The 24,869-nt window shown below is 38.0% G+C and overlaps 1 protein-coding gene across 1 annotated transcript in view; it reads right to left on the bottom strand.

The window, feature by feature from the left end:
• The window catches only part of LOC140138914 (receptor-type tyrosine-protein phosphatase delta-like), a 117,065-nt gene that overhangs the window by 70,635 nt on the left and 21,561 nt on the right, over positions 1-24,869 (bottom strand). Inside the window, exons 7-15 of the mRNA XM_072160700.1 lie at positions 21,800-21,943; positions 19,198-19,494; positions 18,541-18,867; positions 17,516-17,586; positions 8,136-8,370; positions 7,244-7,555; positions 6,008-6,310; positions 3,588-3,899; positions 1,051-1,200 (exon numbers count right to left, since the gene is read on the bottom strand). Of these exons, the coding sequence (XP_072016801.1) occupies positions 1,051-1,200; positions 3,588-3,899; positions 6,008-6,310; positions 7,244-7,555; positions 8,136-8,370; positions 17,516-17,586; positions 18,541-18,867; positions 19,198-19,494; positions 21,800-21,943 (2,151 nt within the window). The remainder of the gene's footprint in view (positions 1-1,050; positions 1,201-3,587; positions 3,900-6,007; positions 6,311-7,243; positions 7,556-8,135; positions 8,371-17,515; positions 17,587-18,540; positions 18,868-19,197; positions 19,495-21,799; positions 21,944-24,869) is intronic.

Below are 24,869 nucleotides of genomic sequence, written 5' to 3'. Positions count from 1 at the left end.
TTTCCAGATTTTTGAAAATTGAAAACTTTGGACAGTTTTTCTCAATTTGTTTCTTGTTTTCAGAAATTGTGACGGACAATACACAAAATCGGACCAGAAGGCCGAATATATCCATTGAACTGAGTGAGTATCCTACCCCCCCAAAAAAAAGTGGAACCAGAATAGTGGACCAAAAGATCGAAAAGGAGACAAAAGTGGACCAGAAGATTGAAAAGGAGACGCCTTTCATATATATCCATTGAACTGACTGATTTTCTTCCCCCCCCCCCCAAAAAAAAGTGGAACTAGAAGAGTGGACCAGAAGAGAGGACCAATATGTGACATGATCAAGAGGAATGAGTCACATGTCGACCCATGTCAGTTGGCTCTACGTATCCTGTAACCAAATGAATGTTGTTTACTTCCAGTTTATTACTGTAAGTTGGTAATAAGCAATGCATTGAGCGACCCATTTTTTATCAAAATCTTTTTTATTCCACCCTGTATAACTTGCAGGTCACCCTGTATAATGAGTTGAAATGTATATATTTTATTTGCTTATACCTTCAGCTTTCCAAAAATGTATACTTTTGCTAGTTTAGGGTTGATGATTGTCGAGATAATCATATTAGAAACCTGGTTGGTGTAAAAATTCATAAAATTTGTCATGTAATGCTAAGGGTGGCGAGTTCAGGACACACAGCCCTGACTGAGTCTCCTACCCCCCCCCAACCCAAAGAAAGTGGAACGGGAAGAGTGGACCAGAAGAGTGGACCAAAAGATCGAAAAGGAGACAAAAGTGGACTAGAAGATTGAAAAGGAGACTCCTTTCAATAGTAAGTTCCTATATATCTATTGAACTGACTGAGTATCCTACCCCCCCTGGGAAACAGAAATGCACTACAAAGAAATTAGGTCTACTTACTTCCTTCTGCTGTTCGTTCGCGAATCATCTTGCTAAATGGTCCTGGTCCAGCCGATGTAAACGCCCTCACTTGGAATTCATATTCCACAAATGGTGTTAATTCCTGTATGACCACATACGTCAATCCATTCCGTACATTACCTAACATGACTGTATCTCGGAGTGGGTCAACAAGTCGGTACGAATACTTTGTGATGTTGCCGTGTCGCGTGCCATAAGGTGGCGATTCCATTGGAATGTGAGATTACGTCTTTGCCTATTGGTTCCTGTCACATTGCTTGGAGGAGCAGTTGGAGCTGTAATTAAAAATATAGTAATAAATTGAAGAGGGAAGCAAGTCTAAAGATTTTAGTTTAAGTTTTTATCATCAGTTACTAGCTCTTCACAAACATTCTTGTATTTCATATTAATAAATACAAATTTAAAACTTTGTCATGGGGGACATGGGTGCAGCCATTACTTAGCATCCTATCAGCAAAACTACCTATGGTCATGCGTCTTGAATTTACCATCTAAAAAAGGTGGCGATGTTACATTTTTCCAAAGTCGACTCAAATTAAATGATGATATCTCTGCCACGCAAGAAGTTATTGTCATGCTTGTGGTCTCATTTTATTGCTAAATAATCTGCACTTTCAACCATGTAAAATGAAATTCTTTAGCCTTTTCAATGCTGACACTGTGCTTCATAGAATTCATAATGGGCAGGGTGGCTGAGGTGGGGGATGTGGTACACACAAAACTCTATGGGATTGATATTTTTAGTGTATAATCTGCTTCTGATTTTGACTCTATTAAGCATCTAAAAGACTCATGACCTTAACAGCTAAACAATTCTACTAATTGTTTTTAATCATTTATGATTACTTTAGTCTAGAAAATACAAACTTTTCCAAACAAAACTACCCATTTCATATTAAACACTGTAGTAAGTAATGTGGATGTCTACAAAATCTCAAAGTTACTGTAAAATTTTAATTGCTTTTCCTATCACAGTCAAAGTATATATTTTCTGAAGGGAAATTTGATGAGGAATCTAAATATGGACTTATTTTTTCTGTGTGTGTTATAGGCAAAATGTTTCAGTTCAACATATGTTGAATTGTAAAAAATTCCAACATACTTTGGGACACCCTGTATTCAGCTGTGATTTTGGTTTCTTCCAAAGTCAGTAGGCTCCCCCTATCCTTTAACGAAATGAATGTTGTTTACTTCCAGTTTATTACTACAAGTTGGTAATAAGCAATGCATTAACTAACCCATTTTTATCAGAATCTTTTTTATTCCACCCTGTATAACTTGAAGGCACCCTGTATAATGAGTTGAAATGTGTATTGGAATTGCTTATGCCTTCAGCTTTCCAAAAATGTATACTTTTGTTAGGTTAGGGTTGATAATTGTGGAGATAATCTAATTAGAAACTCGATTGATGTAAAAATTCATAATATTTGTGATGTAACGCTAAGGGTGGCGAGTTCAGGACACATGGCCCTATATAAGCATTTACTTCATACAAATAGATAGGAAAACAAGATGTTGGTATTCATGAATTTTCACAATTTTAAATGAATGAACAGGTAATCATTTTCTACACACCCACCCAGGTGGCGAGTGGCATGATGGTCGGATAGAGCTGGCAAAACCGTTCGGCCGTATGGCATTTCCATAATACTCGGTTATTTTTGTGGGGTTCATTAACGAACCCCAGCGGTTTTAGCTTGCATTAATTAGAGGTTGATAACTGCGCATCGGTTATTTGGAGGGCATTGTGAAAAATCTAAACATTTTGCCTTTGGAACCGAGGAATATCCCGAGGGCGAGCCCCGAGGGATATTCCGAGGTCCAAAGCAAAATGTTTAGATTTTTCACAATGCCCGACATATTACCGATGCAAAGTTATTAACCTCATTCATAACCGCCACTTTAATCTCTTCACCTTACAAAATAACACAAAATTTTGCTCAAAATTTATAAAAATAGATGATTTTTACATCTTCCCTTTCCAAAAATCGATCAGGCTAAAACATGACGACCAATAACCAACGTGCGTATCAAAATCTGTGCAAATATGGTAGCGCGAAATCCAAATATGGTAGCCAGCGCGCGTGCAGTTTATTCGACGCACAACAACACGCAAATGCCGGTCAATTGTGTGCGACATTGGAACAATTACGCATTTTGCGGTCAATTGTGAGATATTAATGACCTCGATTTGCGTTCGCGTTTTCACAAATAACTAAATGTAATTGGATCGCAAACATTGCGTATATTCATGAGGTTATGAATGTTATTTATTAACATAGGCCTATTTGTTTGTGATATTTCAAGCATTATCAAATTTCAAAGTAATCCCATTCAATTACACAGTTGACAATGGAAATTTACTGAATTTAGAGAATGCACGGCGGCGCATACCACCTGCACCCACCTAAGCACCCCTCACACATACTCATTAATATAGCCTCCCTTCCAAACTTCATATAACAGGGACAATCATAAAATATTCATAGAACATGTGCTGCAATTAGGGTTAGGGTTAAAGGTTTAGTGTTGGAGCCTATGGGCCACAGGGCCTGAAGAGGATAGGTAGGTAGGTAGGTTGGAGGTAGGGTAGGGTTAGAATAAGGGTCAGGGTTAAGTGTTAGAGTATGGCAACTGCTATCATAAAACAATGTCTTCTTACCAGCTGCCTTAGTCCTTGCTTCAGTAATCATCGTCGAGCCATACCCAATGATAGTCTTCGCCATTACCGCCACCGAATAAGTAGAATAAGGCATCAATCCCATTGCTCTATAATTTGTGAAACGTGTGTTCTCAGATATTAGACTTCTAGTGTTCGTTGCCATCTCACATTGGTCTTTCTCTATCAGTCGGATTTGTACATTATAGTTGTCCGGTAAGCATGGAGGATCTGACGGCTCCTGCCAATTGACTATCAGTGATGTTGGCATAATGTATTTTGCTGGGATGCGAAGCTCGGTCACTGGCCCAGGAACTGTGGTGGATGAAAAATATGAAGTCAAATAGTTACCCTAAAATAATAACTTTCTATTTGTATTAATGGACGGATGCAAATTAGGCGGTCACTCGCTCCTGACATTTTTTACTTTTTTACTCCCTTGTTCCAAAAAATGAAGTTGCAAACAATATTTTCTGCTATAGGACAATATATACTTTGATCAGCTCGTAATCGGCGGGAATTTTAAACATCGCGGATTAATATCAATATATCATATTTAGAGAATTGTCTTGTGACACCTCGCCAGAAAAATCATAATTTATTAATTCAAGTTCTATACTGTCTACTTTCTTTATCATGCACATTGTAGATCTTCCAGATGAACAATCGGCATAGTGGTAAAAGCTTAACAATTCCCGCCGATTACGAGCTGATCAAAGTATATGTGACATGATCAAGGGAATGAGTCACATATCGACCCTGGTCGAAAAATGAGTTTACATATGGTTCTAAAGGGGTCATTTAGAGCTTTCAGAAACTGAAAACCCCAAGTTGATACGACTTTTCTTTGCGAAATTACGTCAATTTATCAATCGCTAAAAACAATAGAAAACAAAAGAATTTTAACAATTTCTTTGCCAATATCTCAAAATCAATGTTAGCGACATCCAACTCATTCCCCTTGATCGTGTCACATATAATAGTAAAAAAAAAAATAGCCAAATTATAATTTTTCGAAAAAAAAAAAATTACAGTCCTGAAAATGTATTGGATCAATAGGTTTAACATTGGTTGGGTTATGGTACACAGTATTCTGTGTTACAGACTGGGAAATGGATTACTATAAGTATATGAGTTAATTGTTTCAACTACATGTAAGAATTTATATTTTTTACAAGAAAAATCACCAAACTTGCTAACATATAAAAAATCCACTCAATAGCATATTTTAAACAATGCCATGCACCATATCACCCATTTAGGGTCATTAGTTAACACCACAAACCACATCTTTGTCAGGATTTGCATTCCTGCCAACCCTAAAACCTCACAAAAAGGGACAAATGGGAGAAAAAATCTGAAAATAGGGACATTCCCAAATTTTCTATATTACTATATAGTCATATTTTTGCGAAAATAGGGACACATGGTAAAATCGCTCTCTTTTATGCTTTTTGTTTCAATAAAAGCCTCTGACGTGATGCGGGAACCCGTTTTGTTGGAGTATTGTACCAGAACCAGAACCAGAAAAATAGGGACAGTCCCTATTAAATAGGGACAGTTGGCAGGTATGGATTTGATTATTCTGGTATGTCGTCATCGGAAACCAATATTGATGACAGCACATCATGTGGATTGGCTATGGATGTCTTTTAATGGTATAAAGTGTGGGATCTTGACTTTGTAAAAAAAAGGCGTCTTGGTAAAACGGGTGATATAAAATTCAAAAGGTCAGACCTCTGTGCATAGAGTGGGAAGACAAATGCATGCACACCTACTTGTGAATACCTCCAAACGAGGACCTCATTCTGCATATAATTTAATACTATCTAACTGAGGACTCACACGCCCGTTCTTAATCGACACACCGTGGACCTCAAACCCCGGGCCTCACACACACACACCCCTGTCTGTGTTTGCCTCCAAACGTGGACATTGTTTCATCGCCTAACCATGGACTAAAATGGTGGATTTTTTTTGTTTTTATACAAAACGGAATTTTAGCCATCACCCTGCGGACGGTAGTTTTTACACGTGTGGTCCTCGGTTTCAGGCAAATAGCGTTTAAAGCATCTAGCATGCATTTGAGGTCTTTTGCAGCAGTTTGAGACCGAGGACAGTCCTCGGTTGGAAGTAGGTCCAGAGTTTAGGGTGAAAAATCTTGTGTGTGTCCTCGTTTGTCGGCAAACACGTACGCACCCCAGACTACTTAGTATCCAACCGTGGCCCATCCTATACCCCCCTATAGGTGCACCCATTTTAAATGAATTTTTACGTTATTTGCGATGTCCTGGTTATATGCAGTCCTCGTTTGTCATGTGTGTATCAATATGTAAGTCCTCATTTGGAGGTATTTACAAACACACCCCCATCCACCGCACAAACACACACTGGTTAGGTCAATAGAAAAGTGGCAAACTTACCATCTATCTCAGTAGTCCCTTTCATTGGCTCGCTATAATCTCCAAATCCCTTGTCAGTAGATACTCTAACTCTGAAGAAATAATCTGTGCACGGCTTCAAATTATTGAAAGTCACATTATACTTGTATTGCATATCCCGCACTTGCCTTCCAGCTGTCACGTTACCATTGCTGTCCATTAGTTGGTATTTGTAGCTATTGAATGGACCGTTAAGCTTCATGCAATCAGCTTGCAGCCAGGAGAATTGGAGACTTGTTCTTTTACCAGGAGGAATTAGATTTGTAATTGGTGCAGCAGATGGAGCTGTAAGTAAAATCAATCCATCATCAATAGTCAATCAACTAGGATGACCAATCAATCAATTGATCGATCGATTAATCAATCAATTGATCAATCAATCAATCAATCAATCGTTGGTTGATTAAAACATGGTTGATCAATCAACCTCACCATCAATGACAATCAATCAATCAATCATTGGTTGATCAAAATATGGTTGATTAATCAACCTTACCATCAATCAATCAATCGTTGGTTGATCAAATATGGTTGATCAATCAACCGTACCATCAATCCATCAATCATTGCTTGATCAAAATATGGTTGATCAATCAATCTCACCATCAATCAATCATTGGTTGATCAAAATATGGTTGATCAATCAACTCCATCACCCTACCTCAGGACTCTACCACCCCCACAACCCTACCCCACTATCCCTACCACCCTACCCCCACAACCCTACATCACTGCCCATATCCCATCCTATCCTCTCCCAGGAATCCAATCTTTCAAACTAAGGTAACATTTTCCCATTTGATTATTTTCTTGATATCTGACACATATGTCTTTCAAGGGTTATGTACAGTGGTGTAGCCAGTAGGGGTGGGATGACCCCCCTCCCCCACTCATCATGGACAGTCGGTACATCTTGGGCTGTCTGTACACAACAGGCCTTGGTGCAAAAAAATAGGGGTTAACAATAGACAATTTTGTGTGTACTGCTTGTGCAGGTTGAAGAAACAAAGTACATGTTTCGCAAATCTGGGATGTGACCTTCCCTTTTTACCTGTTTATCCTTGAGCGCACTGGGCAAAAACAATTTGAGGTCAAACAATTCACAACCTCCTTCAGCAGAAAATATTTTCGTCTGCTTGTGTCCCCCCAGTTCCGAAAACCTGGCTATGCCACGGGATACCGAGCTCCAAATGTTTATCTATTTCCAAATCAACTTACCTGCAGATGTTGTAGCCTCCAAGACCATTGTATCGACCCCCTGTCCCTCCATATTCAAAGCGCTGACGACAATCTGATATCGCGAATACGGATCAAGATTGTGCAAAACGAACACCTCATGTGTTGATGGCACGGTGATATTCCGTGCTATGAAGATGCTACCTCGGCAAGCGATTGCTTCCACCTTTCGGTAAGTGACTTCGTAGCCATCAACGGGACATGCGTTGGATGCAGGAAGCTTCCATGTGGCTCTGATTTGAGTGGGGTTAGAGGTCAAACCAGATGCTGTGAGGTTGAGCACTGGGCCAGGAACTGCAAGAAATATGAAACAGACAAATTATGAGTAGAAATGCGAACTCTTTGGGTTTGACATTTGATAAAATAAATAGTTAGGTGAAAAAGTTCAATTTGGTGACCACTCTCTGGCTAGTAAATTGCCCTATGCATCTTTTTTTTAAACCCAAGGGGTTCAAGGGGGCATATTTGTCTCCCCCACTTTTGAGGCAAAACCCCAAAATCACGTAAATTTCCACTTTTGCGGCAATTTTAGCTAAAATTTCCAATGCCCCTCGGAAAAAATTCCTGGCGCCACCACTGAACTGACGGCCTATAAATATTAATTATTAACATCACTGCTATTCTCCATCTGACTCATTAGCTCAGTTGGTAGAGCCTACTATTGTGAGCGCATCCCGCGTCACGGGAGCAGTAAACACTGCACGCCTATGATACTAGCGTCGCGTAAAATGGATGGATGGTCCCCAGCTATGGCCGCCAGTGAGGTGTAGGAATGTGGCTCCTCGGATTCGTCTATACGGGAAGCATATTTCACTCACTTTTAAAATCCAATTTACCAGACAATTTAAAATAAATCTAAATAACTATAACTTACCAGTAGTCCCAGATGTTCCAGAAACCAAAGGTGACGATGGTCCACTGAGGTACATAATATTATTGAGTCTAGTCTTGAATTCATATGCCACGCATGGTTTGAGCGATGTCACAATGGTCATCTCCTCTGATGCAGGAACAAACACAGGGTCTTTGAACATGCCACTGTCCTTTTCTCTCCACTTGATAACAACATCTTGGACCCTTTTACATCCCCAGGTTTCAGGTTGTGGGAGCTGAAATGGTTTGAAAAGAAAGAAGAACTATAGACTATCTGGTCATGATCAAAATTAAAATTAAAGCCTTAAGGGCTGGGGTATGAACGTTTGGACAGTATTTATTTTGGGACATTAGAGCACATCAGACATATCGAATTGCATTCTGAATACGAAGAATGTCATTCTGATATCAAATAATTTTGGTTTTTGAAATTCGCAATTTAATGCACATTTTATGGCAAATCATTAAAAATTGATATTTTTGATATTTAACAGTACTCGAAGTAAACTTTATAAATCTGATGACTTATACTTAACGTGTATGTAGGTGGGATGAAAAGCCGACGATCAATTGAAAATTTTGACCTTTCGTATTGAAGATATGGATTTTTTTTTCCCAAAACACCAAAAAAAATTAGGTCTTTTTGGGAAAAAAATCTATATCTTCAATATGAAAGGTCAAAATTTTCAATTGACCGTCGGCTTTTCCTCCCTGCTACATACACTTTAAGAATATATCATTAGATTTATATAATTTACTTCGAGGACTGTTATATATCAAAAATTGAAAAATATCAAATTTTTATAATTTGTCATAAAATTTGTATTATATTGTGATTTTCAAAAAATGAAAATTATTTGATATCAGAAAGACATGCTTCGTATTCAGAATGCAATTCGATAGGTCTGAGGTGCTCTCATGTCCCACAAAAAATACTATCGAAACGCAATAAACGCTCATTTTGGATCCCTTAATGTACAATTTCCTTCTAATTTTAAATTTGTTATTATGTTCTCAAAATGCTGAAATAATGCTAGTAATAATTATCAGGAAGTTTTTCTGTCCATTTTGAGCTCAAATAACAAGGTAAAGTGAAAGAAACCCTGCTGGTTATTTTGGCCATTTAACACGCAGTTCTATAGGAGGACATAATGTCATAATTCTTTGAATTATCACATTATGTCGAACTTTGCTCTATTGACCTACAAACACAACAAATTTGGCTGATTCCATTAAGGGTGCAAGTTGGGACATGTGTAAACATTACAAATATACCAAAAAATCAGGTTTGAAAAAAAATAACCAATTTCATATTATAAGATCGTACATTATGGCTTTAATAAGCCCGACAATGGTGGTGGGGGGGGGTTAATTGATATTGACATACCAATAGGCGAAAATACCCCATGTTTGCAACATGTCCCCATATAGTGTTTTGTACTGAGTACCCCTAAATAGCAGAATTCATGGTTTGAATGATTGACAACACTTGTCCTTTTTACTTCAACAATGGCAAAATAATCTTCCAGCCGGTCTCATTTGAAGACTCATTCATTTCAGAATTGATTTGATGTTTGTTCGTGTATGTTGTTTTTTCCTAATTATTTTCTTTGTAAAGCACTTGCTTGTTCTTTGTAAGAGCACTTTATAAGTAAAGTATAATAATATCCTTCTACAAATTCTTGGAGGAAGTTTAATTGGTTAACATATAAAGCGCCATCCAGGGATTAGCACTTCTCTATATCCTATATCATGATCATCGCTGACTCAACAACTTCCTGATTATATGATGATATTCATTTATAATTTCCTACTAAATTAGCACATTTGAGATATTGTGCTCCAGGAGCACAACTAGGTTACTTACTTTAAATATTATACTTGACTGTAAAAAGAGAAACCATGGTGTGATTAATTTTTCGCATTTTTCAAATTTTGAACTGATTCCCTCGTTTTCAAATGGGTGAAAAGCTGTCAATCAATTGATAATTTTGACCTTTCATATTGAAGATACATTTTTTCCCCCAAAAGACCTTAAGGTTTTTGGTGTTTTGGGGAAAATCCATATCTTCAATATGAAAGGTCAACATTTTCATATGATGGACTGCTTTTCCTCCCAGTTACATACATTGAGGACTGTTAAATTTCAAAAATATCAATTTTTAATCTTTTGCCATAAAATATGTATTATATCACAAATTTCAAAAAATCAAAATTATTTGATATCAGAAGGACATTCCGCGTATTCAGAATGCAATTTGATATGTCTCATGTGCTCTCAGGTCCCACAAAAAATACTGTGCAAACATTGATATCTGATTCCTTAAGTGTACAGCAACAAAATATATAATAATTTAAATAATTTTAAATCATTTAAATAATATGCCACATTTACAGGTTAATAGGTTAACAAATTGTGACCTGAGCGGAGACAGGTCTGTTGAGTTGATGTTCTTTGTATGAGGACACCTGTATTGGCAGTGGTATGACCTTTGTGAATGGGGCCTGTCTGCTGTAGACCTACTCTATATCAAATTCTGTCCCCAATCACAAAGGTCATACCACTGCCAATACAGGTGTCTTCAAGCAAAGAACATCAACTCAACAGATGGAATGTCTCGAAACTCCAAACATGACACTATACACTCATTTCATGGGAGCAGGTCACAACTAGTATGCTCCAGGAGCACTACATGTTGACAATATCTCAAATAATCATCATAATTACAATGGCAGGAACATCACTGTAATTAATCTACAACAAATTGCATAGTTGACCCCTTGATTATGCCTATGATTATATGGTTGCTGAATTTAACAGCATAATTAATTATGTCCAGTTTGCCTAAGTATTACTACTTAGGCATTTCCCTTTACATCGGATGAAGTTTCAAACTTTTAACTTAGTTAAAAAGCTTTGCACAGTGATAATTATAAGACAATAGACCATTTCAACTCAGATCGGAAAAGTTCAGAAAACCGCGCTATTTATTTAGTAACCTAGGGGTCAAATTGGCGGACAAGAAATGTCATGAATTACAGTACCCTTTTGCATGACAATACAGCTTATTTAGTCAATGTGAACGTGGGGTCATTGGTTTAAATATTTTCCTTGCATATCATTGAGCTAACACCTCAGCTACTTGGTTTTTCACAATATGATACTAATTAATGGAAAAAAAAGATCAAATGTTTGTCATTTTTTGTCAGTTAATTTTTTTTTATACAGAACAAAAAAATATGCATCACCTCTTCCACAAGTCAGTCTCTTACACAAGACATACCACCACATGAGTGCTGAATTGTACATTGAGTATCCCTGGCCAACAATTTAGCAATTATGAGGCCCGAAAGTTTCCATAATTCCAGGGTTAAGACCAACCATAAATGGCTAAAAATTTGACAAATACCTGCCATCTGACTCGCCTTAGGGAGCGATCACAATTTACGCCGAGGGAACGGGAGGATTTTTAGAGGGACGCAAAATTTTTTGATTGACTTGAGGGGGTGGACATGAAATTTTGACCTTAATATTGCAGAGGGGACATGAAATTATATACAAGGAACGGAAGATTCAAGGGCGGATGTGAAATTTTTGTGTGAAAATATTAAATTATATAAAAAACCTCCGTCCCTCCCCCCCCCCCCCGGCGTAAATAGTGGAACTGCCACCCTGTCCCTGGGTCTATCGCTGCTTATGAGTATAAACACATACACCACCGTTCTACTTAGAATATGTCAGCCGTAATTAGCAATAATTAGAAATATTAAGATTAGAAATTTAATAATGTGGCATAATCACTGCGCATCATAATTTTTACTTCATTTACTGTATAAAACACATCTTTTGACTCATTATGACCCCAGATTTTTTTTTTCTTTTTGAGAAACAAAAATCCTTCCAAACTTTACATAGAGCCAAAAATTTACAAGATTAAATTTTTTATTTTGGCATAACAATTCAGGGAATTTTGTTTTTGTTTGTTAACGTTTGTTTTAATACGCAATCACTCGGGCACACCCTTTCCAACGAAAAATGAAAACTTTAATCTCAACATTTAATTTTGAGCATGGAATAAGGAAATCATAATTTCCCTCCCGTTTCTCCCCATTTTCCCCTTCTGTTTTCTTCTCTTTTTTTTCATTTTGCTTTTCACCTTTCCACATTTTTTTCTTCTCAGACAACCCTTGTTTACCAAAAGTAATAAATTTTATTTAATTTATGACGACACAGCATTCTGTCATCCCTGTCTAGCCCCGCTCCAAAGGTCTGACCTGGTTGTTAAACCGGCGCAGGCCAGATGTCAGAACTGCAAATCAAATGCAACAATGTAGAGGTTGTAATATCGTGCACATAGCTACCTATACCTTGCTGTGTATAGTGAACAGAGCACGTGTATTTTGCTCACTGGCAATTGATACAAACAGAAGGTATCAATAAATGGGACAGTATGAATGGATTGTTTTCGAAGTTTATGTTGTGATGAAGTTTGGCTGTCAACATGTGCGATGATGCCGAGTATTAGGGAACAAACCAAAAGATCAATGACGTCCTATAAACGAAACTAGTTTCGTTTAGGGGTGAGGGGGTAAAAATACTCGATTACGGTTGTACAAAACCATCGGTCTGAAGAATGTGTCATTATTATTATTATGTCAAAATTTTCAACATTTCATTATTACGTTTCTGGCAGGGAGGGAGGGGGTCGGCTGAGAAATGAAACTAGTTACGTTTATAGGACGTCATCGATCTTTTGGTTTGTTCCTTATAGGATCTACAGGGGTTTTAACAACATGGTGTATCGCCTAAACTTGGTCAGTTGTATTTGTAGAGCTGAATAGATGTCGGGGTCATCCAAGGTCACCCAGGGTTCATCTGAGGTCAAATGACTAAAAAACTGTCATAATGGCACGAAACTTGGTGGGTATAGTCAACAGGTCATTTCGGGGTCATCCGAGGTCACCCAGGGGCATTTGAGGTCAAATTACTAAAAACTGTTATATGGGTTCGAAACTTGGTGGGTAAAGTCAACATTTAGATTCAAATTATTGGAAGGTCATTTCGGTGTCATCCGAGGTCACCCAGGGGTCATCTGATGTCAAATTACTAAAACTGACATAACAGCATGAAATTTGGTGAGTACAGTCAACATTAAGAGTCAAATGTTTGGAAGGTCATTTTGGGGGTAATCCAAGGTCACTTAGGGGTCATCTGAGGTCAAATGACTAACATCTGTCGTATGGGCATGAAACTTGGTGGGTACAGTCAATATTGCTAGGAAACTGTCTATACATACAAACTGAACTTCCACCACACGGCTCGGGTTGTTTTGGTAAAGCAATACCAACACCTGTTGTGAACTCGACACCGCGAGGGGATATCCCATATCCCAACCCGTGCTCTGGGCATCTTGTAAAACATAAACATTACACAGCCGTGCGGCCTATTACATTTCCATATTATTCCCTTCTTTAATCACCCCACACTCCCCATCCACCATCCAGGCTTCGCCCATACAGGGTTCTGAAAAGAAACTCACATCTAAACACAAGCACTACCATACCATCACCCAACAACCTTACACACCAACCGCGTATGCCGAAAACCGCGCAACCCGAGAACCGCTCTAGTTGTTTTGTGAAACTATTTCATGAATGATCTTTCAGACGTGGAGAGTGATTCGACCACTACATGTAATATTAGTAGAGAGTGATTCCGCCACTCGCCTAGCATCATTCCTGCGTGTCTGGCTGAGAGTGTAGCTTTTACCTATTTTTAATTACGCTCCTTTAATAATAGTACACAATGCAAGCAGCCGTGAAAGTACAGATTGATGCGCATTTATGTCCCAATGTGACAACCGTGCGACTGTAATCTCTAATAAGCTGAATTGGTGTCAGCTCCGATTGACCAAAGTCATGTTAAGACCATAGATTTAAACCTATGAGTTTACTGAACGGAACTAAATCAGACTGTTAGTAACAACATGTAAACAAAGCATTAGGCGTGGAGCCGATAAGTGACACCTCTTATGGAATTGTGTGTAATCTAAATCTAAAGTTGCTGCTGGCAAAAATATCTCAAGGATACAGATGTTAGGATGTTAGAGCATTTATGGTTTTGGTTTGAGGTGCTGGTTTAATGGTCTAAGTTTGCTTTGAAAGATTTCAGGTTGAGTTGATGGAAAGAAAGACTTCTGGTAGATGGTGGTGTTGCATCTTGGCTGAACAAATTTCTTACTATGTCCCATCGTAGACCTTGTAGTGTGATGTGCCCATTATCTATAGAGGGTTGTAAGTTTCTTTGTTTGCTATTTTGACTGAAGAGAGTCCCAATCTAGCTCCTAAAGTAGGTTGGTAACAACAGGGGTGTGAGAGGCCACAAACCAAAAATGAGGAAAAACGCTGAACAACAGCGTAAAATTGGGGTAAATATGCCAAATATGGGCTGTTAATAAAAGAAAAGGTGTAAATTTTGGCAACAAAAAATGAGGAAAAACTCTCACACCCCTGTAATAATACCTTTTGCTAGTGGTGGTGCCACAGGGGGCATGGAGGGAACTCTTTTTTTACACACTTGGAGGTGGAAATTCACGTCACACGATGGAAATTTGGCAGAATAGCCATAAAAGGAGATGCAGCCGGGATAAATTGTTGCAGTATTTTTAGTTTCATCAAGCCATGCTGCAATGTTTTTAAGCATTGATCACCATGATCATAACATAGCTCTGTGCTGTGATGTGGAATCTAAAGTGAACTTAAATCGGGACAAAATCTCAGTGACCAGCTTTTTGTAGCTGGGAACACCAGGCTGGTTACAGGCTTGCCTGGTTTTTTACCAGGCTAGACATGACAGATGTACATGAATCATGCTAACTGCCTTTTTGGAAGCATTTCAAGGGTAATTATACTATACATATCTTTGACTATACACAGTTCAGTCTTGGAGCACTATGGATTATTACATTGGTGCCAGCTATTTTGAACCATGCATGCATTCATTAAATAGAGTCATGATTTTGCTAAAAATTTGTCAAATTTTGCCTATTAATCCTTTTAAAATGATTCCAAATGATCACTATTTGAAATTTGGTGTTAAAAGTGAAATAAAGGAGTTCACAATTAATTACTTCCTATGGTGGAGTCTACAAATCTACATTTCTGACACATTAACCAATTCTAATTTGATCAAGGCCAAACAATGAATGTGAATGACAAATATAAATGCTTATTCTATTTTCATGTGAGTACATAGAACTCAGTGCAGAGGCCATCTCTCAGCTATTACATATAAGGCCAGAAAAAAAATAGTCTGATTGTCCATAGATCCCCTCCAAGGGGTAGGGTCAGTCGGTCAGATTTTTTTTAATAGTTTTTTTAAAGGTCATAGCCAAAATATGGCTGTATTCCTTTAATTAGCTTAATATAGCCCAATTAGATTGGGATATTTCTCTACTGTATACCACTTCTTTCATGTTTTTATAACAGTTAAGAAGTATGATTTGAAATTACTTGGTACTCTAGGTCGGTAAACATGAGTAATATGTTTGATCTTTCCCTAGAGAAGTCCTTTTCAGAGGGCCGAGCTTTCAGAACTCTAGCGAATGCCATCTTCAGAGCCAATTAAGAAGTGTAGAAACTGTTTAAAAACAACAACAACCTTTTTCTAGATTTTCCAGATTAGGGTCGGTTGGATGAGGACAATCAAACAACTTTTTTGGGCCTATGCATAAATAAAACATATTGGATGTGATCAGCTCCCATGGGAGCAGACCAAATTTATAGATAAAGGCCTAGCCTATTCCAGTAAGAAGGACTATATCACGACTCTGATCACTATAAAAGAAAGATTAGGCTAGGTTAGGCCCCGTATCCATAGGCTGTTCCCTTGTGGTGTGTGCCCATGTTCCGTGTTCACTTATTCCCATGTGACCTGCCACACAGACAACGAACCTTTGTTTTGCTTAGTGGCCGTAGGTTCGTTGTCTGTGTGGCAGGTCACATGGGAACAAGTAAACACACAACAAGGGCACAGGCAACAAGGGAACAGCCTTTGGATACGGGGCCTAACCTAGCCAGAAGTGTGGTGTGGTCAGTGGACTTTCGCTATTCATCTTTCTCACACCATTTGTCTGGCAACTACTATGTGTGCAGTTTAATTTTTGGACTTTGCTAGGAGTAAAAGAGGTCAAATCAGGTTCTACTTGTCAAATCCAACTGACTGCTATACATCATGTACATGTATAGCATTCATACACTAAAAAGTGTATGAATGCTATACATCATGTATAGCATTCATACACTGTACTAAAAAGTGTATGAATGCTATACATCATGTATAGCATTCATACACTTTTCTAAACTTTTCACTATAATATGTGACATGATCAAGGGGAATGAATCACATGTCGACCCTGGTCGAAAATTAGTTTTACATAGGTTTCTAAAGAGGACAATTTGAGCTTTCAGAAACTGAAAACCCCATGTTGATACGAATTTTCTTTGCAAAGTTACATCAATTTTCAATCGCTGAAAACAATATAGAAAAAAGCATTTTAACACTTTCTTTGCCAATATTTCAAAACCAATATTAGCGACATCTGACTCATTTCCCTTGATTGTGTCACATATAATCTTTAAAAACCAGAATGTTATCAGAAACCTTAGTAATATCTGTATCATATTAGCTCGGCAAAATGGTTCACTTCATGTGACGTAATCTGATCAGGGGTGGATTTCATTTTGTCTAAAAATGAGCATTTTTTACCAAAATTTGACCTCACAGATGAATTCATCAAGTCTTTGCCATTCTAAAAATGTATACTTTTATATACTTTAGACCAACAATAGGGTATATTGCTGATCCATTAATTATCCTTTTCTGGTGCATTGTGGGATAGAAAAGGGAGCAAATTAGCGACCGATTTGCCCCCTTTTCAATCCCACAATGCACCAGAAAAGGATAATCAATGGATCAGCAATATACCCTATTGAGCAGTTATGAGGCCCAAAAGTTTCCATAATTCCAGCATTAAGACCTTAAATTACATTAAATACAAATATTAAAATGTTATCATAATCCACAAGATTCATTTCACCAATTATAAGTACCAACCAAAATATAAAAAGAATTTGACTTCATTGCCTTACAACTTGCTTAGTAAAGGACCGGTCACTATTTACGCCAGAAGGATATGGGGGATTTTTTCATTCTCCTCCGTTTCATTCAGTTCAAAAACTTTGCATTCCCCACTTATTTTATAAAATTTCTCCATTTAAAATTTAACATACTCTCACTTTCTTGGCAAACTCTCCCTTAAACCAACCATTCTTCCTGGTGTAAAAAATGAGCGCTCCCTAAATCAGAAAGATGTAACTCACCCTCCAGATGACTGCTATTGCTGTAGAGTTGATGGCATATACACGGGTGATATTGGGACTTGCTGTTGGATCTGTAATATAGAAACAGGTAATTATTTCTTAGTTGGTGGCTCAGTGAGACTTAGCTTGTTAGCGCTGAATTTCATTGGTTTCTGCATGCCGTCTATCACACAGTAGACGGCAGCAACCGGGTTGTCCTCAAAACGCTTGTTTAAGCACAAGTATGTAGCACGTTCTACCACTCAAAATATTGGACCTGCCTGTCTTATACCACACAGTTTAGAGGATAGTAAAAACAAAAAGTCCTGTCATTTATAATATAAAGTATAATATCATTGCTGTAGTGGCAGTATACTAACCTCCATTCACAAATTATAACCCAAAAGATGTAGAGTATGAGTTTTAGTGCCCAACACATTAAAAGGTAATTTGATTAATGTACAAACACATCAACATTACATTCCCTGAGTACATTAATGTGATATTTACTCTACATGATATACTTGTATGATACTTGTCTCTTTTCGTGCTCATTCACCTGCATGTAGGAATGACCTTGCACATATAAAATAGGGAAGAGCAAGCTCTGAAATGCAATGTAACAGCTACTGAGTGTGAAATCATAAGAAGGCACAACTTTGTTTAGAGACAACACCCTTTTGAGCAAGTTAGTTGTCATCTGGTTTCTCACATATAAATACAACTAGTTGAAGCTAGCTGACAAATTGGGCTATTCCATTTAAAATCCACACTACCCCTGTGGAAGATTTTGAAAATATCTGCCACAGGGGGAGTATGAATTTCAGATAGAATTAGCTCCTAAGGCAGCTCCATTTGATTCAACATGAATCCTCCCCCATGTGAGGGCAAGTTTCAAACGGAGCTGCTAAAGTGTTCAATCCATTTAGAATTCATACTCCTCCTGTGGAAGGTATTTCCAAAACCTTCCACAGGGGTAGTGTGAATTTTAAATGGAATAGCCCAATGCACTGCATCCAAATACAATAATTATAATGTTAACTTACTGTCACATCTTGTTGTAACCACCACTTTTGGACTGGGTGGGCCTTCTCCTTTCACACCTGCCCTAACTGCAACCACAACAAAATCATATTCTGCATGCCAATGTAATCCGTCGACAACTTTCATCAAAACGTTTACATCCATAATCTCAACAGAATTCGTATATGGTGCATCCGGATCTGGGGTGCTTTCTCTGTATTTGATGATGTATTTCACGACAGGTCCGTCACCTCCCATGGATGGATCCCATCTGTTCCATTGGATGGTTACAGAGCTGGATGTGGTTCTGTCACTGAGGATTGTTGGGACGTTTGTGAGAATTGGAGGAGCTGTGGAACACAAGATATATAAAATTGGATACTTGATTTATGTATTGAAGGATGGAAATATTGACTGATGAAAGAACGGAGAGCCTGAAGGATGGATGGACACACAGACGGATAGACAGGCAGAAGAATGAGTGAGTGAGCAAGCAAGCGAGCGAAAATATGAACGAATGAATGAATGAACGAAAAAATAAAAATAAATGCAAAAGTGAAAGAAAGAATGAAGCAAGGAGGGAAGGATGGAAGGAAGGGAAGAAAGAAAGAAACCTTTCGGGCTTTTAAGATTATGAAATTTATAAACAATAAATTTAATAGGAAAAAACATTTACTTACTGTACACAGTAACTGTGTATGATTTGTGCAATGTAACCCCACTGCTCAAAGTCAAATTGCAGAAAAATTCTGAACCAGTTGTACTGACTACCACCTGATATCGATTCTCTCGTTTGTATACATTCGGTCCAGATTTTTGTGAAATGTTCAATGGAATTTCGGTTCCCTCACTGTTGGTAACAGTTACCATGGCAGTAGATGGTATAGGGTTGCCAGTTACAGAGCAAATCAGGATGGTTACATGACCACTATTGACAATTTCCTGTGACCTAAAACTGACCAATTTTGGGGAACCATCTGGAAAAAAAAGAGAACAAAATTAATATTTCTTGTGAATTATTTCAGCGTGTGTTGTAATACATAAATAAACATTCTATTACCCCCACGACCCATTATTCAAAATCGCGCACTGTGATTTGTTGAAACGCGTCACGTGACAGACCATTAATTAGCGATAAAGTGTCAAGGGCAACGAACTTTATGTTCTTCTATCATCACAGCGCACAGCAGAGCGCACAGCACACCTGCTTATGTAGGGGGAGAATGGGGGTGTGTTATTGTATGTGCAGGGGGAGAATGGAATGTTAGGTTGTGTTATTGGAATGTGCATACGCTTTGGCTACGCGTATGCACTCCACCTTGAGGTAAACAACTTGAAATATTTGGGCAAAAATTTTGATATTTTCTCTTTAAATCACACTATTTTGTGGTAATAGAATAGAAATAAAGGGTGCAGCATTATCCTTTACACCCAAATAGTGTGTCCTCGGCAGTAAAAGCGTTTAAATAATGGGTTCGGCTGCGCCTCACCCATTATTTACGTTTTACTGCCTCAGACACATTATTTTTGTGTAAAGGATCATGCATTACCCTTTATTTCTTAAATATATGTCAGTGAGCAGGCTTTAATTAGAAATAAAGGCATCATAAATAAATAAATAAATAAATAAATAAATAAATAAATAAATAAATAAATAAACTAACTTAAAGGAGTATTTTGTGATCCTAGCATTCTCTTTTTATGAAATTTTTCAGTACATATCCACGAAAAAGCATATTCCCAACATTTCAGTTGATTCCGATTTTGTGTTTATGAGTTATGCATGATTATGTGTATTACACTGCTCCATAGACAATACGTTGTCATTTCGCGATATCTTTGCTAAACGAATTAATCTGCAAGTATTTTGTACATAAACATTATGTAGCCAGAGTATTCCAGTGATATAAAAATCTCAACTTTTTTTGAGAAAAGTGGGGGGATGAGGCTGTGGATCACAAAATGCCCTTTTAATAATATTTTTAAATATATACTTAAAAAAATTGAAAAAAAACCTGCAATCTTTACACAATCCATTAGCAATACATAATTATACTTGCTAATTTCATTTAATAGTGTAAATAAACTAATAGACTTATCTACTGCCAATGTGGTCATTTTCGGCAAGTAAATTTTAGGGTTTTGCATATTTTTGAAATACTTTCAGTTTAAATTTGCAGTTGTGAGGTTTGATACATATGCATACAAAAATATTTGTACATTTTTATTTTTGAGGTTGCTGCATTGAGTATTAAAAGCATGGAATTAAATGAATGTTCCATGAAAATGTGCATTTTTTGAAGCACTCACTGGCCCTAGTAGCTAGACCAATTAGTAATAATCGATAATTGCTTCAGTCAAACTGCTGATTAAGGTAGTGGTAATGAGTATTACATAATAATATTTAAAGTGTGAGTCACACCAGAGAAGATATTGATACATGGAGTGTAAGCGGGAGTGTAAGAGATTTCAGTTCACATGTGCTACAATGGTGCAAATAGTACAGGAGCTATGGGTTTGGGATTTATATTCCTACATTAGTGGAACCATTGTTTTTTGGCATCCTTAAACTTTAAGTGATAAAAATATGATTGGTTCCATTTTTTTCTATGACCCTGTGGTTCCCGCAAGGGGTCGAAGGTCACAGTGGGGGAAAACTTACAAATAATCCCATCATGTTGTAATGTATCTCAAATTGTTCCTCTTATCACACAGAATAAAAATATATCAATTGTCAAAAAATAGAGAGCGGGTATTGGAAGGCCAATAGATAAAAACATCACTGTTCTTCTCCATCTGATGACTCACTCAGTTGGTAGAGCACCGGTCCTGTGATCCGAAGGTCCCAGGTTCAAATCCTGGATGGTCAGAGAAATTTTGTTCACTGGCTGTCATTTATGTATGTGGAGACTTGTGTTAAAACCTTTCTCATATCAATTGTCACATTTTTCATCTCCAATATAGCCATTTTGAAAACCTTCATCCCGGGCCTCCATCACAGTATCCATTCTGTTGATTACATGGCCAGTTGTTTTCACCCACCCACACCCACCCCACACACCCATAGATAACTTACCATCCACATATTCATCTCCAATATAGCCAGGTTGACAACCTCCATTTACAATATCCATTCTGTTAATTACATAGCCAGTTGTTTACTGTCCATACATTGCAGTATCCATTCTGTTGATTCCAGGCCCAGTGCCCACACATACATCCACCCCCACACATACATTCACCCCCACACATACATCCACCCCACACCCATAGATAACTTACCATCCACACATTCCTCTCCAATATAGCCACGTTGACAACCCCCAGGACAGTAGCCAGTCTGTTGATTGCATGGCCAGTTGTTTTTACACCGACATCTCTCTGTGCAGAGGGAACCATAATATCCATCTGGACAGGGATCACGGACTGAAAGGCAAAAATCAATCAACCAATCAACCAATCAATCAATCAATCAATCAATCAATCAATCAATCAATCAATCAATCAATCAATCAATCAATCAATCAATCAATCAATCAATCAATCAATCAATCAATCAATCAATCAATCAATCAATCAATCAAGCAATCAATCAAGCAATCAAGCAATCAAGCAATGTGTTGTATTGAACTTTAGGGTCCTATTTTCCAGTCTGCAGGACATGCAATGCTGACTATATAACTACTTCCATCCTCACTTCAAAGACACTGCAGGGCCCATCATCCAGGAGCCTCAGGCAAGTACTTTCACAATGGTATTCCTGGCTACTATTATCCCCCTCCTCCCTTTCACCTCCAATCCCAACACACTGGCTAGAATAATATGAATGAATCCTACCTATGAGCAGTTAATACCTGTCCCCCTGCCTGTCCCCCTCCCTAATCCCTCACCTCCACCTCTCCCTCACCTTCATCCCCACCACACTGGCTATTAGAGTCAAGCGGTAGCATGACCAGCAAGTTTTAAAAAAACGACTGATAAAGAAGAATAAACAGATGCACCGCGGACTATATTTACACGAAACAAAACGCTATTGTTCTGTGATATTTTTAAGCTGGGTACAAAATATATCTAAAACCACGCTAAATCTTATTTACTGTCCAAAGTGTAATATTTTAATAACTCATTAATTCAAAAAGTTACACCAATCTTACAAATCAATTCGATTGTTTGATAATAAACAAACATTCTTGTATTATTTCACGCGGTATTTCATAGCCAAAATTAGTGTAAAATCATAGCTAATCATACTGATATCCAGAATCTTTCGTCACTGCTACAGCCATACATATACATGGCTGTCACTGTCGCACTACTTTTTGAGATTCACTTTCAAAATATACCCTAGCATTTTCCTGGATACCCTACATACAAATTCTGGATCCCATTCGCCAAAAAATTAAGTTTTTCACAATTCTTTTATTCTTTCCGGACCACAGCATACATTCATATTAATAAATACTCCACTTCCACACGTCGTTATATCGGGACGTCCCCGTGGCGAACTGGTTAAGGCCATGGACTTCTAATCCACTTATGAAGTTTTGCCCAAGTTCAAACTTCCCACCACCTTTTTTATAATGTTTTATTAACCAATTTATTGTCATAAATCAAGAATAACACCATTTCAACATCCATTGCTATTGTGATATTATATTTTTTTTCATCAAACAAACATGTTTGATTTTTTATTCACATTTAGGGCTAGAAACCCTGGAGCTTCGGGGGGCTTCGCCCCCTCGACCCCCTCCAGGGCTTCGCCCCGGCACCCCACCAGGGGCCCTTAAGCGGGCCCCTGGACCCCCGGCCGTGAGGGGCGAGAGCTCCGCTCGCTTCGCTCGCTACGCTTCGCAATCACTTTTTACCCGGTTCTAAAATCCCTCTGGTGACAACCCTGGTCACAAATTAAAATCACAAACAGCGAAAGATCGCCAACATCTGCCGCTTAAAGGAAGTGTCCGGCAATCACAATATTATGTCTTATATGTTAAAAAAATAATTATCAAGCACGAATCACATGGTTTTATTTAAAACAAGGTTATATTAACCATTAAAACGAATAAAAACAGCCATCTCTCAACACGCGATATTCAAAATTCCCGCTACCGAAATTGTCTAGAAAATGACGTCCTAATAATTCAATGAAGCCTGACGACATTTGAGCACATATAACCGTGGCGTCACTGCTCTAGAAAATTTCGGCGCGGAATTTTGAATATTGCGTGTTGAGAGATGACTGTTTTTATTCGTTTTTATGGTTAATATGAGTTTGTTTTAAATAAAACCACGTGATTCGTGCTTGATAATTATTTTTCTAACATATAAGACACAATGTTGTGATTGCCGGACACTTCCTTTAATATTGTTATCCAACTAGATTTCCCCACAGGGCTATAAAGAACCACAAACCGCGAAATTTGGATATATACTATATTGCCCTGCAGGGTTATAAAGAATCACACACCACGAAATATGGATATCCAACAAGCTTAAGCTATAAATTAGCTCCCGATAGAGGGCAGGGCTTGATAAGGGAAATTAAAATCACAAACCGCGAAAGATCGCTGACAACCGCCGCTTAATAGGGATATCCAACTAGATTGCCCCGCAGGGCTACAAAGAACCACAACCCGCGCAATTTGGATATCCAACCAGATTTCCCACAGGCCTATCGATTATAAAGAACCACAAACCGCAAAATATGGATATCCAACAAATTAAGACCACAAACCGCGAAAGATCAACAACAACTGCAGCTCAATATTGATATCCAACTAGATTGCCCTGCAGGGCTATAAAGAACCACAAACAGCGAAATTTGGATATGCAACTAGATTGCCCCACATGGCTACAAAGAACCAGAAACCACGAAATATGGATATCCAACAAGCTTAAACTATAAATTAGCTCCCGATAGAGGGCAGGGCTTGATGAAAACCACAAACCACGAAAGATCGCCGACAACCGCCGCTTAATAGGAATATCGAACTAGGTTGCCCGCAGGGCTACAAAGAACCACAAACATTAAAACACTATTATATTGCCTACTCGGGGCATTTAGACGCTTCCGTAGTATAGGCTTAAATATAATGCGCATTTACCAGTTCCGACTTGAAGTAGGCCTAAATCGGACTTACTCTCTGTGTCTCTCTGGCATTGTCAACATTGGGTGTGTGTTGTTCATGTTTACATTTTCTTTACATATTTACGTTGCCTTGAATAATTAAAATATATTAAAATGTATATTGATCATTGTGTACGCCTCTTAATATTACAGTCACGTGTGACAAGCAAGTTTTAAAAATAAACGACTGATAAAGTTTGGTTTAATTATTTATTGTCATGAATCCAG

This window comes from Amphiura filiformis, chromosome 2 (genome assembly GCF_039555335.1).
Source record: "Amphiura filiformis chromosome 2, Afil_fr2py, whole genome shotgun sequence".
NCBI classification, from domain to species: Eukaryota; Metazoa; Echinodermata; class Ophiuroidea; order Amphilepidida; family Amphiuridae; genus Amphiura; species Amphiura filiformis.
The sequence above is the reverse complement of the archived record's forward strand: the minus strand, read 5'-3'. Positions and strand labels throughout refer to the sequence as shown.